Raw genomic sequence first — 18250 nt, 5'->3', positions numbered from 1 at the left:
TTTAGCGCACACCGCTAACTAAGCTAGCCGTTTCACATCTGTAACACAAGCACATCAAATCAAATTTCAAAGCACATTCCGTTTAACTGCTAGGTTCATTTCTTTATATAACCTTTATTTAACTATTTATTACTGTACTATTACTGTATAGACACCGTACAGTTTGGGAGACAGCTTCACATTTGGTAATGAAAGGTGGTGCAGTAATGTTTGTACTGGTAAAAAAAAATAAGTTCATTACTTCACTATACAGTTAGCTAGCTACTGCTACAAGCTAGCTACTGCTACAAGGTAGCTACTGCTACAAGCTAGCTACTGCTACAATTGCTTGCTACTGCTACAAGCTAGCTACTGCTACAAGCTAGCTACTGCTACAATTGCTTGCTACTGCTACAATTGCTTGCTACTGTAGTGCTGCCGTGCAAACCATGTCTCCAGAATCATGTGGGGCCTCTATAATCTTCAATATTATGTTCTTAACACCTAGAATGAAAGAACATCCTTCGTATCTGTGTGGGCTAATAGAGTCAAAATGTTTGCCATGGGGTAAATTGAGCCAATGGTTGAGCCAAAGGCAAGTTGAGCAAAATCAAGGGGTTTTCGTCCCAGGCATTAAATCAAATCAAATCAAATTTTATTTGTCACATACACATGGTTAGCAGATGTTAATGAGAGTGTAGCAAAATGCTTGTGCTTCTAGTTCCGACAATGCAGTAATAACCAACAAGTAATCTAACTAACAATTCCAAAACGACTGTCTTATACACACAAGTGTAAGGGGATTAACGCTGGGATATGAGGTAAGAAATGGCCCTATGTTAAAGGTGTTTGTTTTTTTAAGTACAAAGTGTTTGTTAGGTGTTAAGCCTGTGTTAAAATATGCTTAAAATGATTAGAATACAAAAAGCGATTGTGAATTTTTTATTGCATTTTGTTTGGGATATAAAGATAAGACGTGGTTCAATGTAATGTAATGTGGTCAGTGAACACTGGTCACTTTAATAATATTTACATACTGTTTTACCCACTTCATTTGTATATACTGTATTCTAGTCATGGCTCATCCTACATAACAACTGTTATACACATATTTTCTATTCACATACTGTCTATACACACCATTCACAGTTTTATATAGAGCCATAGCAATAGCTGAATGGAACTCTTCTCTGCTGAATGGAACTCTTCTCTGCTGAATGGAACTCTTCTCTGCTGAATGGAACTCTTCTCTGCTGAATGGAACTCTTCTCTGCTGAATGGAACTCTTCTCTGCTGAATGGAACTGTTCTCTGCTGAATGGAACTCTTCTCTGCTGAATGGAACTCTTCTCTGCTGAATGGAACTCTTTCTGCTGAATGGAATCCTGAATGGAACTCTTCTCTGCTGAATGGAAGCTGAATGGAACTCTTCTCTTGAATGGAAAAAACTCTTCTCTGCTAAAATGGAACATCTCTGCTGAGATGGAACTCTTCTCATGAATGACTTCTCTGCTGAATGGAACTGTTCTCTGCTGAATGGAACAGGAAATAGACCAGGCTAAAAGTAAATCCACAGGAAATATAAATAACATCTCATGAGATAGACCATGTGACTGCTCAGGAAATAGACCATGTGACTGGACAGGAAATAGACCATGTGACTGGACAGGAAATATAAATAACATCTAATGTGATAGACCATGTGACTGGACAGGAAATATAAATTACATCTAATGTGATAGATCATGTGACTGGACAGGAAATAGAAATAACATCTAATGTGATAGACCATGTGACTGGACAGGAAATATAACGAACATCTAATGTGATAGACCATATGACTGGACAGGAAATAGAAATAACATCTAATGTGATGGACCATATGACTGGACAGGAAATAGAACGAACATCTAATGTGATAGACCATATGACTGGACAGGAAATAGAAAGAACATCTAATGTGACAGACCATATGACTGGACAGGAAATAGACCATTTGACTGGACAGGAAATAGAAAGCAACAACTGAATGTTAAATGTGTTTCCTGTCAGGTATTTTAATAATTTGTATTGTCTACTTGTTAACATTTTTGTGAAGTCTATGGGGTTAATACCGTGTATTTATATTCTGGATTCTCCACATAGATCATTCTACTGTTGTACATTACATTTTAGTTACACTGCTTATACACACCACTTATTTATTATATAGTGGGTTCTTGACACTGTAATACATCTACTGCTGTACATATCATTCCTAATTTCCAGAGAAAACACGACATCCTAGAATATATGTAGATATCTATGTTAGAAAGAATACTATATTTCCTGTAGATATCTATGTTAGAAAGAATACTATATTCCCCGTAGATATCTATGTTAGAAAGAATACTATATTTCCCGTAGATATCTATGTTAGAAAGAATACTATATTCCCCGTAGATATCTATGTTAGAAAGAATACTATATTTCCCGTAGGTATCTATGTTAGAAAGAATACTATATTCCCTGTAGATATCTATGTTAGAAAGAATATTATATTCTCTGTAGATATCTATTTGAATACTATATTTCCCAATCTTTGTAATCATTTGCCCTAACACTACACAATCATTTGAATCATTTGAATCATTTGAATCATTTGAATCATTTGAATCATTTGAATCAGCTGTGTAGTGTGAGGGCAAAAAAAAAAAAAACTGTTCACCCCTTGGGATCCTTAGAACCGAGTTTGGGAAAGCCCCAGACAAGTAGGCTAAGAAGTCCAATAGAAAATGGTCACGTGTGTCAAATACAACAGGTGAAGACTTAACCGTAAAAGGTTCAAGAGACCCTTACCCAACAATGCAGTTACAAAGTAAGACAACTAACAAATTGAAATTGAAAACATTAACCAAACAGATAACAATAACGAGGCTATAAGGAGTGGTGGCACTGGAGTCTATGTGCAGAGGGGTGGTTGAAGTACTACAGATGTAGGACCTTAATTTGAGCCAGTTTGCTCCAGCATGAAAATAATCCTGCAGCAACAGGAAATGTGGATTGTAATTTATGGAAATGTTTTGTAGGGTTTGATACTTTTTTTTCAAATTAGAGTGGGGTCCAGGGTGTCTGGGATGATGGTGTTGATGTGAGGCCATGACCGGCCTTTCAAAGCATTTCATCGCTACAGATGTGAGTGCTCATTTAGACAGATTACCTTGGCGTACTTGGACACTGGGACTCTGGTGGTCTGGAAATGTCAGTGAAGACACTTCGGTCAGTGTGTGCTCTGAGTACAGAGACTGATGTGGTAAACTCCTCCATGTTATCAGATGAATCCCGGAATATATTCCAGTCTGTGCTAGTGAAACAGTCCGTTAGCTTAGCATCCGCTTCATTAGACCACTTCTGTATAGAGCGCTGGTACTTCCTGTTTGAGTTTTTTTTTTTTAATTTTACTTGTTAGCAGGAATCGGAAGGACTAGATAGCGTTATGGTCAGATTTGCCCAAGGGAGGGTGGGCGAAAGCTTTGTATGGATTTCTATGTGTGGACTAAAGGTGAATGAACAGGTGACATGCTGGTAAAATAGAATGGATGTCAATTTCCCTGCATTAAAGTCACCAACCACTAGGGGCTCTGCTTGTGGATGTGCATGTCATTGTTTGCTTATGGCCTTATATAGCTCGTTGAGTGCGTTCTTAGTGCGTCGGTTTGTGGTGGAAAATAGACAGCTACGAAATACAGTATATATATGAAAACGCTCTTGTTAAATTGTGTGGTCTAGAGCTTATCATTAGGTATTTTACCTCAGGTTGAGGAAAACCTTGAGACTTCCGTAACATTAGCGATTACGCATCAGCTGTTGTCAACAAAGAGACACACCTCTCCCCCTACCCAGAGACACATCTATCCCCCTACCCAGAGACACACCTCTCCCTCTTACAAAGAGACACATCTCTCCCCCTACCCAGAGACACACCTCTCCCCTTACCCAGAGACACATCTCTCCCCCCTACCCAGAGACACATCTCTCCCTCCTACCCAGAGACACACCTCTCCCCCTACCCAGAGACACATCTCTCCCCCCTACCCAGAGACACACCTCTTCCCCCTACCCAGAGACACAACTCCCCCCTACCCAGAGACACACTCTCCCCCTACCCAGAGTCACACCTCTCCCCCTACCCAGAGACACATCTCTCCCCCCTACCCAGAGACACACCTCTCCCCCTACCCAGAGACACATCTCTCCCCCTACCCAGAGACACATCTATCCCCCCTACCCAGAGACACATCTCTCCCCCTTACAAAGAGACACATCTCTCCCCCTACCCAGAGACACACCTCTCCCCCCTACCCAGAGACACACCTCTCCCCCCTACCCAGAGACACACCTCTCCCCCTACCCAGAGACACACCTCTCCCCCTACCCAGAGACACACCTCTCCCCCTACCCAGAGACACACCTCTCCCCCTTACAAAGAGACACATCTCTCCCCCTACCCAGAGACACACCTCTCCCCCTACCCAGAGACACACCTCTCCCCCCTACCCAGAGACACACCTCTCCCCCTACCCAGAGACACACCTCTCCCTCCTACCCAGAGACACACCTCTCCCCCTGCCCAGAGAAACACCTCTCCCCCTACCCAGAGACACATCTCTCCCCCTTACCCAGAGTCACACCTCTCCCCCTACCCAGAGTCACACCTCTCCCCCTGCCCAGAGACACACCTCTCCCCCCTACCCAGAGACACACCTCTCCCCCCTACCCAGAGACACACCTCTCCCCCTACCCAGAGACACACCTCTCCCCCCTACCCAGAGACACACCTCTCCCCCTACCCAGAGACACACCTCTCCCCCTACCCAGAGACACATCTCTCCCCCCTACCCAGAGACACACCTCTCCCCCCTACCCAGAGACACATCTCTCCCCCTACCCAGAGACACACCTCTCCCCCTACCCAATGCTGAGAAAATAGAGCTAGATCCCCCATGCCTTGTTCATCCACAACTCTGAGACCCAGGGATATTTATTTATTTATTTTTATTCTCTAAAAGAGACACAGTTTGTTCCCCCTACCCAGAGACACACCTCTCCCCCCTACCCAGGACACAGTTTTTCCCCCTACCCAGACAAAATGACTCTCCCCCCTACCCAGAGACACCCTTCCCCCCGGACCCAGAGAACATCCACCAGCTCCCCCCTACCCAGAAGACACACCTATCCAAATTGACCCAGAGACACAGTTCTGATTTACCCAGAGACACAGCTGTTTTAGGAAATGATGACACAGTCTTATGTACATAAAAAGAGTAAGATCCTTTTTTTAACCCAGAGAGAATTTCCCCCCTACCCAGAGACACACCTCTCCCCCCTACCTTAATCAGAGACACATCTCTCCCCCTACCCAGATACACACCGTGGCTCCCCCTGCCCAGAGAAACACTCAATTTATACCCAGAAGAGATAGCAACCTTAGCTAGTTAGCCCAGAGACACACCTCTCCCCCTACCAAAGAGAGACACCTCTGGATTCACCCATCAGCCCATCTCCCCCCTGAGGTATACATCAAACAGCAGGAACCCAGAGACACACAAGTACGACCCAGAAGTAAGCATCCCCCTATACCCAGTGTTAAATGAACTCCCCCTAGGCCTCAGAGACACATAGTCCCCCTGACCCAGAGACACATCTTCCCCCTACCCAGAGACAGATTCCCCCATTTTACCCAGAGACACAAATATATCCTACTTAAAATACCCAGAGAGTTACACCTCTCCCAACACCCAGAGACACACCTCTCCCCCCTACCCAGAAACATGGATTCCCCCTACCCAGAGGCACACCTCAGATCCCCCCTACCCAGAGTCACACCTCTTCCCCTACCCAGAGACACATCTCTCCCCCTACCCATGTCACCTCTCCCCCTACCCAGAGACACACTCTCTCTCCCCCTACCCAGAGACACACCTCTCCCCCTACCCAGAGACACACCTCTCCCCCCTACCCAGAGACACACCTCTCCCTCCTACCCAATGCTGTATAGAAAATAGAGCTAGATGGTATCCATGCTCTTGTTCATCCACAACTCTGAGAAACATTGGGATATTTTTTTATTTATTTTTATTCTCTAAAATGGAGTTTGCCAGTTTGTTCTCCAGTGACTGTACGTTCACGAAAAGAACGGTGTTTAAAGGGCATTTTTTGTTCACGCCAACAAAATGACTTCCTTTTCCGAGGCCCTTGTCCGGAAGTAGAACATCCACAGCAGCTAAAAACTTGATGAAGTAGAAGTTATCCAAATTGAGGTTAGTGATCACAGTTCTGATTTACAGAAGCTGTTTTAGGAAATGATGGCGAAGACATTATGTACATAAAAAAGTAAGATCCAACCTTTTTTTAAGTCGCCCAAAGAATTGGTCAGAGAGGGAGCCCGTCAAACGGCCAAGATCCACCGCCTGCACCCTCTTAATCACCCACTGGCTCACCTAGCTTAGCTGTGTTAGACATGCCAGGCTGCTAACACATATAGGCTACCGTGGCTACTTGGTTAAGTGAACACTCAATTTATAGTTCGAGAAGAGATAGCAAACTTAGCTAGTTAGCTACTAGTTAGCTACTCACCGTTTCACCAAAGATGGTTTAGAAACTCTGTGGATTCACCATCAGCCCATCCAACAAAGCTCTTGGTTGAAACAGCAGGAAGCCAGTAGCAACAAGTACGAAACAGGAAGTAAGCATCCCACATGTAAGTTAGGTGTTAAATGAACTAAAACCAGGCCTCATCAGACACATAGTAGTTATGACACAGCTTTGACACGGATTTCCACAAGTTTCCCAATTCAGATTCCCCCATTTTAAGACCAAAATATATCATACTTAAAATAATGAGTTATTGAGTTAAATCGTTGTACAACATCATGGGTAAGCTCTGGCCATACGTCTTTCAGCTCAAAACAGTGGATTTCCACTGTCTGTAGGTCTTTAACTCAGATGACCTTCCATAGTGCACAGCTCTGATCTGTCTGTCTAGTCACTCTCTCTCTCTCTCTCTAGTGCACAGCTCTGATACTGTCTGTCTCTCTGCTCTGATACTGTCTCTCACAGCTCTGATACTCTCTGTCTAGTCTCAGCTCTGATACTGTCTGTCTCTCTCTCTGATCACTGCATGTGAGTGACAGCTCTGATCCTTCATTCAGAACAAAAGAATAGAAAGACATTGTTATTGGTCTGATCCATCTGCACATGAAGCGCTGTCTTTGTGGGTTTTTCTGTTTGCTTCCTGATACGTGTCTGTCTGTCTAGTGCACAGCTCTGATACTGTCTGTCTAGTGTGCTCTGATACTGTGTGTGTGTAGTGCACAGTGTGTGTCTGTGTGTGCACAGCTGTGATACTGTGTGTGTAGTGCACAGTGTGATGTGTGTGTGTAGTGTGACAGCTCTGACTGCATTTTATCTGGACACAACAGCAGGGTCTGCAAGGGTAGATGATGTATATCAAAGATATTGTAACTGTACCAGAAATTAGAACGTTGTAGATGAATGAGCCACAGTATGAGTAAAAACAATTGCTTAACGTCAACAACTGAAACTGTCCCCCACAAAATTGAACTCACAATGCAGTTAATACAAAACATGTTGTTTTCCATGTTAAAGCCCAACTAGACAGTTTAAAGGCTCTGGGGAATGTTGTGTCATTTATTTATTTTGAAACAGAGAGGAAGAGGTGAACCTTACGTACTTTGGTGAACTTGCAAAGACAAGACATCGGAGATACAGATTCAAGATATTCTTTCTAGTGACAGCCTGATCCTGTCTCGTCCCCCCACTGGCTCACCTGCTCTTCACCAGAGATCTGTATATAATGGAGACATGCTCATGTCTGCGTCTATCAGCGGGAGTCGTGGTCCCAAAAGGCAGGCAACAAGCTTAAGTTCAAAATAACACAGTGATACTGTTTTTGTGAAACAGCTCTGAAACTGTCTCGTCTTTGCACCTAAATGATGCGAGTGTGTGTTCAGTCACAGCCTGATTGTGTTTAGAGTAGCCTGATACTTTTCAGTGACGACAGCCCTGCTGCTTTACTGAAGCTCTGAGACATTGCAAGCCAAGACATTTTTAGATAGTGCTTTTGATTGTCAATGATCTGTCTAGTGCACAGCTCTGATACTGTCTGTCTAGTGCACAGCTCTGATACTGTCTGTCTAGTGCACAGCTCTGATACTGTCTGTCTAGTGCACAGCTCTGATACTGTCTGTCTAGTGCACAGCTCTGATACTGTCTGTCTAGTGCACAGCTCTGATACTGTCTGTCGAGTGCACAGCTCTGATACTGTCTGTCTAGTGTACAGCTCTGATACTGTCTGTCTAGTGCACAGCTCTGATACTGTCTGTCTAGTGCACAGCTCTGATACTGTCTGTCTAGTGCACAGCTCTGATACTGTCTGTCTAGTGCACAGCTCTGATACTGTCTGTCTAGTGCACAGCTCTGATACTGTCTGTCTAGTGCACAGCTCTGATACTGTGCACAGCTCTGATACTGTCTGTCTGATACTGTCTGTCTAGTGCACAGCTCTGATACTGTCTGTCTAGTGCACAGCTCTGATACTGTCTGTCTAGTGCACAGCTCTGATACTGTCTGTCTAGTGCACAGCTCTGATACTGTCTGTCTAGTGCACAGCTCTGATACTGTCTGTCTAGTGCACAGCTCTGATACTGTCTGTCTAGTGCACAGCTCTGATACTGTCTGTCTAGTGCACAGCTCTGATACTGTCTGTCTAGTGCACAGCTCTGATACTGTGCTCTTCTTTCCCTCTCACCTCCATCCCTCACTAGCTCGCTATGAAAGATGCAAGTGTTTGTGTTCTCGGAAGTATGTTAACTGACCAGAATCTTAGTGCAGTCGATTCCTAGTGGAATCAATTCTTGACACTTAGAAATGGGAGTCGATATCCCGGGAGTCGATGTGCTAGGAGTCGAATCCTAGTGGAATCGAATCTTGACACTCAGAAATGGGAGTCGATATCCCGGGAGTTGATGTGCTAGGAGTCGAACCCTTTAGTGGAATCGAATCTTGACACTCAGAAATGGGAGCTCGACCCTTTCTGGCAGTATCCCAAATTCGATGTGCTAGTCGAGGAATCAATTATTTTGGAGTGCAGACTGCACTTCACCATTGTGTCATGCAGCTGCACCGTGAGGCCCAAACCCTTTCTGAGGTACAGTAATGGAAGTACAGGCTGCACCGTGAGGCCCAAACCCTTTCTGGTTTGCACCATGAGGCCCAAACCCTTTCTGGCAGTGCAGCTGCACCATGAGGCCCAAACCCTTTCTGGCAGTGCAGCTGCACTGTGAGGCCCAAACCCTTTCTGGCAGTGCAGCTGCACCGTGAGGCCCAAACCCTTTCTGGCAATGCAGCTGCACCGTGAGGCCCAAACCCTTTCTGGCAGTGCAGCTGCACTGTGAGGCCCAAACCCTTTCTGGCAGTGCAGCTGCACCGTGAGGCCCAAACCCTTTCTGGCAGTGCAGCTGCACCATGAGGCCCAAACCCTTTCTGGCAGTGCAGCTGCACTTTCGTGAGGCCCAAACCCTTTCTGGCAATGCAGCTGCACCGTGAGGCCCAAACCCTTTCTGGCAGTGTAGCTGCACTGTGAGGCCCAAACTCTTTCTGGCAGTGCAGCTGCACCATGAGGCCCAAACCCTTTCTGGCAGTGCATTGCATGGCAGCAGTGAATTCAAAATGCAGCTACTTAGGCCCAAACCCTTTTGGCAGTGCAGAAAACCAAAACCCTTTATAGTGCAGCTACCATGAGGCCCAAATTTCTGGCAGTGCAGCTGCATATGAGGCCCAAACCCTTTCTGTCAGTGCATTGCATTGTGAATTCAAAACGTTACTTATCGTTTTAACAGAAAACCAAAAAAATATATATGTATATATATTTGTCACATCTATACTTGCGACCAGGGCCCATACCCCCCAGGGCCCATACCCCCAAACATCTTAGAGTATGAGTGCTGATCTAGCATCAGTATTGACTTTCTATATCACCATGAATAAGACTTTAAGGACAGATCCTAGGTAGCCTAACGGTTAAGTGCATTGAGCCTAGTACTTCAAAAGATTGGTGGTTCAAATCCCTGAGCTGACAAGGTGAAAAAAATAAAATAATCTGTCATTCTGCCCAGTTACTATCCCTGAATAGTGAGTTCTCTCCTGGGTGTGGATGTTGATGAAGGCTCTTTGAATCAGAGAGTTAGACACATTTCAGTTGAATGCGTTCAGTTGTACAGCTGACTACGTACACCCCCCCCCCGCTGAATATTTCTTATTTATGGAACTTTTATTTAACTAGTCAATTTTAAGAACAACTTGTTTGTTTTACATTACACAGAGCGACCTTCCCTGTTATCTGTCCAATACTAGTTGAATATATTACACAGAGCCCACTGTTATCTGTCCAATACTAGTTGAATATATTACACAGAGCCCACTGTTATCTGTCCAATACTAGTTGAATATATTACACAGAGCCCACTGTTATCTGTCCAATACTAGTTGAATATATTACACAGAGCCCACTGTTATCTGTCCAATACTAGTTGAATATATTACACAGAGCCCACTGTTATCTGTCCAATACTAGTTGAATATATTACACAGAGCCACCTGTTATCTGTCCAATACTAGTTGAATATATTACACAGAGCCCACTGTTATCTGTCCAATACTAGTTGAATATATTACACAGCAATATAACAACGGGGGATTATTTTGCTTATTTTGGAGATAAACCCACCACCTCTTTGGCCAAAGAGCTCTATTTTCATGTCATCCAACAAATGTAAAACGCCTGGATTTTGCTATAAAAAAAACATCATTGGCACTTGGATTGGAAACAGTGGTTCGGTCAGATGATGTGAAAATAGAGCTCTTTGGCCAAAGAGGTGGTGGGTTTATCTCCAAAATAAGCAGAAGCAGAAAATAACCTCATACCTACTGTCAAATATTGATGTTAAGGTGCTATTTGTGACTGACCGTCTCGATTCGTTCTTATGTAGCAAAATTTGAAATTGTGTGTTTTAAAATTATTATTTTTTACATTGGATATAAGTAGAGACTCTAGAAAATAGTATATCATACACTACAGTTGAGGAACAATGGGAAAGTAATTCTGCTTTGAAAGTTGATCAACTTGTAAACTCATTTTTGAGAAAATTGCCCTTGAATGTTTTGGTACCAACTGGAGAGCTACACCCATTCAGCATCGTTCACAGCCTCTTAAGCCTTAGCCCCACCCATCTCATTAAGGATTCACATGTGAGGCCATGTGCTAAACAGAGTGAGCACGGTAGTGTAGTAAACAACCAAAGATTTCAAGACTAAAAGTGGTGAAAGTGGAAACCTACAATAAGGAAAAACTCCAAGTAAATATACACTTTATCTTGTCCTTGGTCATGTTGTTTTTCACATTGACGTCTCTGGTAAACACACACTATATCAAATAAAATAAAAGTGTATTTGTCACATGCACAAGGTGTAAACTGTACAGTGAAACAGTTACTTGAATATGTAAATAGTAGCAATATCAAAAATAGAAAGTGTCCAGATAAAATAAATTTCATAACAATTAGATCATGCTTACCCAGACACACTTGTCTAAATTGATGTTGTCAATGAAATAAATTCTTTAACCACCACATCTAGATAAGTGGCTGGACCAGTATTGCACACATGTCCATGAATACATTAATGGCTGAAATCACCCCAGACACACCAGGCTGTATGTATAATATCTGACAATGTACAGTGCCTTGCGAAAGTATTCGGCCCCCTTGAACTTTGCGACCCTTTGCCACATTTTTTGAGTTTGCTGCACCTGAAAAGTAAAAAGGGGCTGAATAATTTTGCACGCCCAATTTTTCAGTTTTTGATTTGTTAAAAAAGTTTGAAATATCCAATAAATGTCGTTCCACTTCATGATTGTGTCCCACTTGTTGTTGATTCTTCCCAAAAAAAATACAGTTTTATATCTTTATGTTTGAAGCCTGAAATGTGGCAAAAGGTCGCAAAGTTCAAGGGGGCCAAATACTTTCGCAAGTCACTGTAGCTAGACTCTTACCCATAACCATGGATGAATGCTTCACGGCAGCGTGTCTTTTCTGTCTGGTTTGTTTGTAGCTAGACTCTTACCCATAACCATGGATGAATGCTTCACGGCAGCGTGTCTTTTCTGTCTGGTTTGTTTGTAGCTAGACTCTTACCCATAACCATGGATGAATGCTTCACGGCAGCGTGTCTTTTCTGTCTGGTTTGTTTTCCACGTTGTGTCAAGTCACTCCAGGTTCACACTGACCGTGTGTAGAAAGTAGTCATCCACAACTTTTTCCCACTGATCAATAATTCAGGGTTGCAATGCTGCTGAGAGCAGTAGCACCACATTTTCAGTTCTCAAATGGCTTAAATAAAAAGTACAATAAAAATTGTACACAAAAGTTCAGATGTTCCAGAAGTCTTTTTTTTTTACAAAAAAAAAGCATTTTGATAAAATCCTAAAACATTCAAATGCCTCCCCTGTGAAGTGCAATATGCTTAGCTTCTTGAAACAGGGCACATTTGGTTCCCCTGGTCCTGGGGCCCTTTATTTAACGAGGCAAGTCAATTGAGAACAAACTCTTATTTACAAAGATGGCCTACCTCAGCCAAACCCAGGTGACAATTGTGCGCTTCCCTATGGGACTCCCAATCACAGCCGGATGTGATGCAGCCTGGATTCGAACCAGAGACTGTAGTGACACCTCTTGCACTGAGATGCAGTGCCTTAGAACCACTGTGCCACTCAGGAGCCCAAGTTTAAAGGTCATTGGCATCATGACCTTGAACCCAGTAAAGGGGCTGAAGTGGATCTTTCAGCAAGACAATAACCCCATGCAAACATAAAAATAATAAAATTAAATTTAAAAATATATATATATAAATATAAATATATATAAGTGAATAGAAATAAATGAATAAAATTTAAAAATGTAAATAAAAAAAATAAAAAAATAAATAAATAAAAAAAAAAATATATATATATATATATATATTAAAATAAAATTTAAATAAATAAATGTACATCTTGCAATGGTCTTCTCCATCTCCGGACTTGAACCCCATTGAAATCCTGTGGTTTTGAATTGAAGAGGGCAGTCCATAAATTCTGGTGAAGGATTTCAAAGATCGGGGAAGATTCTGTATGGAGGAATGGTCTCAGATCCCTCCCAATGTGTTCTCCAATCTCAGACAATTTTTTTGAAAACGGCTCAGTGCAGTTATCCTCACAAGGTGAGGTATTGAAAGGTATTGAAAACAGAGGTATAACTTGGACTCGTATTAGTATAAAATAATATAATTTCCCCCAAAATTATATTTGCATTATTTATTTTATATTATTCTTTGACTCGCCGTTATCAAGGGTGCCAATACATTTGACCTGACTGTATCTATCTACAGCATTAAGTTACAGCATATACTCTTTGTTGGGTCTGCTGCTGTAAATGCATGCCATGCCTCTGACATCTAGACAGGAGCAGTGGATAGCAGATAGCTGTGCAATGTTCTGTTCTATTCTCCTAATCTGGGTTCTAGACAGGAGCAGTGGATAACAGATAGCTGTGCTGTGCTCTGTTCTGTTCACCCAATCTGGGTCACAGATCACATGATCTGGCACTCTGGGATAGATTTATAATCTCTCATGTCATCGTTGTCCGGTAGAGAGCTTCTCTTTAATGGGATATTTGTGTGTGTGTGTGTGTGTGTGTGTGTGTGTGTGTGTGTGTGTGTGTGTGTGTGTGTGTGTGTGTGTGTGTGTGTGTGTGTGTGTGTGTGTGTGTGTGTGTGTGTGTGTCTGTGTGTGTGTGTGTGTGTTAGATTAATGGCTAATGTGTGCTACTTGAAAAGCAAGCCCTGTTACTGCAGCCACCCTAAAAATAGACAATTCACTGCGTACATGTACTGTACACATGTTGATTACACATGACATATTACATATTACATGGGACATTATACATGTAAGAGTGTGTTAATTGCATAAACATGTCTCTGTCTGTCTCCCCTATAGGTCCTGACTATGTCAAGCAAGCGTTCATGGATCCAGTGAAGATCCCCAAGGATCCTCCCGAAGAGAAAGAGGAAGACAGCCCCACCAGCCCTGCCCAGACCCCCGGGCCCACCCCTCCCAGCACCGCCCAGACCCCCGGGCCCACCCCTCCCCCCTCGCCCCACAGCAAGAAGAGACCGCACAGCAACAGCGTCTCCACCTCCGCCTCCCGCAAGATCAGCAAGGACGAATCATCACACAGTCGCAAGGTCAGCAAAGAGGAGAAGCCGGTCCGTAAGAGCAGCAAAGAAGAGCGTCTGAGCAGGAAGTTGAGTAAAGAGGAGAGGGTGTCCATTGCTGCCGAGACACCCACAGCTGCTGCTCCCTCTTCCCATGTAATACACCAGGCTTCAGCCAGACCCCCCAAGGCCCCGGAGCCCGGCCCCACCAACGCACCTCCTCCCCAGGCTGCTGCTCCGCAGGCAGTGGGGGGACCTGTTAATGAAATGGGACAACTCCACTCCCAGTACCATAGCTACTACGTCAAAGCCCCCTCCAGGGGACCCCTGCCCCCGGAACCTGAGCCTGAGGAGGACGAGGAGCCCAGTCAGCTGACCTTGGCACGGATGGCCCCGCCACCCCCCAAGTCGTTCCGGAATTTCACCCTCAAGCCGACGCCCACAGGTGAGCAGAGCAAACTCAGGAAGCAGGATTCGCTGAAACCAAAGAGCCTGGCAGAGACCAAGAAGGCCAGTATGGAGATGGCTGACGGGCAGGGTGAAGAGAATGTAAGTAGGAGCGCTGATCTAGAATCAGTTGTACCTTTTTAATTCACAATTAGTAACACGACATGGACATGGGGGACCTTGATACTAACTCTTCTTGGTGTTGCCTTGCAGGCTCCTAACTCTATCCTGGTTGCTATGGTGATGCTGTTGAATATCGGCCTAGCCATCATATTTGTCCACTTCCTGACATGATGGTCCTGTGTCTCAGGTAACCTCTTCTTACAAAATAAAAAACAGCCACACAACATGTTTGTTATGTTCCTAAAGAGCAGGCCATGAGGTTGACCTCCTGTGTGTTATTGTATCCAATCAGTTCAGAACGAATCAATTAAACCCCACCTGAACTGTGTTTGACCCCTCAGTGATGCCGTGGCAACTGGTGCAGCGTCTCCAGCCTTTTAAATATCAAAATGGTGTCAGTCAGAATCGGAAGCGGCCACAGGAGCATGGAAATCAGCTTTGTGACACAGGAGAGAAACATGAGAGGCAGGAGAGAAGGACCCGCAGGCTGTCCAGGGCCGTCCACAGACCTGCCTGATCATAATACTCTCCTCTGGGTTCTGTTAAAGAACAAAATGATATGTCTGAGGGAGATAGGAAAAACAATACAACAGGAAAAAGTCAACACACACACACACACACACACAAGAAAATATGAAGTAATTGAAATACACATGTCTGCTGTCCCAAGCAGTGAGCTCTCTGCTCATGCAAGGCCACTCCTTCTATTAAAATCAAATCACATTTTATTGGTCACTTACACATATTAGCAGATGTTATTGCTGGTGTAGCGAAATGCTTGTCCTGTCCTTCTGTCCTGTCCTGGCAGGAACACAGAGGGACTGACTGACTGACTAACTTTAACTGGGCCAATGTGGGGATGCACTTATAGATGACAGGAGCTAACAGCTGCCTTACTATTTTACCCTCTGACGTCTTCATGGGGAGATGTAAGCACGACAAGGCCAGAGGACTGAGAGCTGCGCGTTCCAACGTTCCCACATTCTGAGTTCTGAGGTCCCAGTGTTCTGAGGTTCCAGTGTTCTGAGGTCTCAGTGTTCTGAGGTCCCAGTGTTCTGAGGTCCCAGTGTTCTGAGGTTCCAGTGTTCTGAGGTTCCAGTGTTCTGAGGTTCCAGTGTTCCAGTGTTCTGAGGTTCCAGTGTTCTGAGGTTCCAGTGTTCCAGTGTTCTGAGGTCCCAGTGTTCTGAGGTCCCAGTGTTCTGAGGTCCCAGTGTTCTGAGGTTCCAGTGTTCTGAGGTTCCAGTGTTCTGAGGTTCCAGTGTTCCAGTGTTCTGAGGTCCCAGTGTTCTGAGGTCCCAGTGTTCTGAGGTCCCAGTGTTCTGAGGTCCCAGTGTTCTGAGGTTCCAGTGTTCTGAGGTTCCAACCACCCCTTGCTGCAGGAAAGCGGATGCACCGAACGTTAGCTGTCAGTGCTAGCGCGGTCACACGGCAGTCTTACTCTGTTAACAAATAACCATTCATCACAGCTTCCTTTAGCTCCTCCCACCTTCACCCTTCACTTTCCCTGTGCATTTTTGTTGTTGTAGCTTTAGTTTTTTGTTTGTTTATGTTGGTTACCTGCAGTTACCTGCAGACTTGTAGTTGAAAGGAAGGAAAATTAATATGGAGATCCCTTTTTATTTTGGACTAATCATAACGATTTTATTTCATCATAATGAAAGAATTCTGTCCAAATTTTATTAAACGTGCAATATGATTTATTTTTTTAATGAAATAATATATATTTTGCCAACAAAGGGTCTAGTCTATTGAGCATTTTAACTGTTTTAAAATATGTTTATTTTATTGTATCATACAACAGGAAAGACAAGCTTAATTTGACTAGATGGGGGGCAGATTGACAGTAGGATTTGAGGAACGAAGCCACACTGTGTAGCAAGCCGGAGCTTGTGACTGGAAGATGAAACGTCTTATAAATTATGTCATTTATTAAATCAAAGGCTTCAATTATTATTATTATTATTATTATTATTATTATTATTACACAATTGTGCATGGGATTTTGTTGACGTGTTACTTTAATTATCTTATTTGCTTCCGATGTTAAAACCACTAAGCTGTGAAGAGGAGGTTTAGTTTCAAATAAAAAACACCTATTGTTATTGTGAGGGCCTAATCTCTGCTTGCATGTCAGTGAGACTGGAAAGTAAGCGTCCTTGAATTGATTCTCAAAAAAAAGAAAATAAGAATTGATTCTAGAATTTGATTGTATTGAATCTCAGAAGAAACTTGGTATTGAATGTATTCGGGTTGAATTCAGGGGGGGAAGTGATAATATGTGATACCTGTGGTTATGTGGTTTAGGAGTGATTGCCTTTAAAAAAAGTATTGAACACTTCAACCTTTTTCTTCACCTCAGAAGAACAAGATAATGAGGGGGGTGGAGGAGAGGGGGGGTGGAGGAGAGGGGGGGTGGAGGAGAGGGGGGGGAATAGATGGTCGATAAGAGATGAAGTCTGTGTCTTAATTGTTTTGTGGAGGAAGTCATCGGACTGTTGAAGGGGGGCGAGTTATAAATGTGACGCTACATTTTAACCAGTAGTAGTCTTTGTTGCAGGTAAAGCATGATTTAGTTTTTATTTAAAAAAAAATATATATATATATATAAACAAATGGAATACGTATATATTTAACAGTTTCTGTTATCCACTTCAAATAATTGTTATTTATGTGTTCATCATATGATTGATAAATATACTGAGTGCACAGAACATTAAGAAACCCATCCTAATATTGAGTTGCAACCCCTTTTGCCCTCAGAACAGCCTCAATTTTGTCGGGGCACGGCTTCTACAAGGTGTTGAAGGCGTTCCACAGGGATGCTGGCTCATGTTCACTCCAATGCTTCCCACAGTTGCGTCAAGTTGGCTGGATGTCCTTTGGGTGGTGGACCATTCTTGATACACACAGGAAACTGTTGAGCGTGAAAAACCCAGCTGCTTTGCAGTTCTTGACACAAACCAGCACCTGGCATCTACTACCAAACCCCGTTCAAAGGCACTTAAATATTTTGACTTTTCCATTCACCCTCTGAATGGCACACATACACAATCCATGTCTCAATTGTCTCAAGGCTTAAAATTCCTTCTTCAACCTGTCTCCTCTCCTTCATCTGCACTGATTTGAAGTGGATTTAACGAGTGACATCAATAAGGGATCGTAGCTTTCACCTGAGTCGTGGAGAGAGGAGGTGTTCATAATGTTTTGTCCACTCAGTGTAGATGTGTATTTGTTTAAGGTTTTTTGGTCCTTGTGAAAAAGGGCTTGAAATGTGGCAAGATTGTGTTTATTGCAATTTAGTTTATAGGATACTACAAGTTTGCATGGTCTGTTGAAGAAACACCGTATAAAGCTGTGTACTTTGGGAGACTGCAAGCTTCTCCAGACATTGACTG

At 43.4% G+C, this 18250-nt stretch overlaps 1 protein-coding gene across 5 annotated transcripts in view; it reads left to right on the top strand.

Annotated features, from left to right (window-relative positions):
- Positions 1 to 17226, top strand: part of LOC135532134 (junctophilin-1-like) — a 95503-nt gene extending 78277 nt beyond the window's left edge. For 3 of the 5 annotated variants that reach the window (XM_064959759.1, XM_064959760.1, XM_064959762.1), the window contains 3 exons: positions 14068 to 14834; positions 14946 to 15042; positions 15197 to 17226. In XM_064959759.1, coding sequence (XP_064815831.1) covers positions 14068 to 14834; positions 14946 to 15026 — 848 coding nt within the window. In that variant the 3' untranslated portion in view covers positions 15027 to 15042; positions 15197 to 17226. The remainder of the gene's footprint in view (positions 1 to 14067; positions 14835 to 14945; positions 15043 to 15196) is intronic. The other 2 variants (XR_010454296.1, XR_010454295.1) reach the window with 2 other exon arrangements.
- The last annotated feature ends 1024 nt before the right edge of the window (positions 17227 to 18250 follow it).

This window comes from Oncorhynchus masou, unplaced genomic scaffold (genome assembly GCF_036934945.1).
Source record: "Oncorhynchus masou masou isolate Uvic2021 unplaced genomic scaffold, UVic_Omas_1.1 unplaced_scaffold_1739, whole genome shotgun sequence".
Taxonomy (NCBI): domain Eukaryota; kingdom Metazoa; phylum Chordata; class Actinopteri; order Salmoniformes; family Salmonidae; genus Oncorhynchus; species Oncorhynchus masou.
This window is presented reverse-complemented; position numbering and strand designations above follow the sequence as displayed.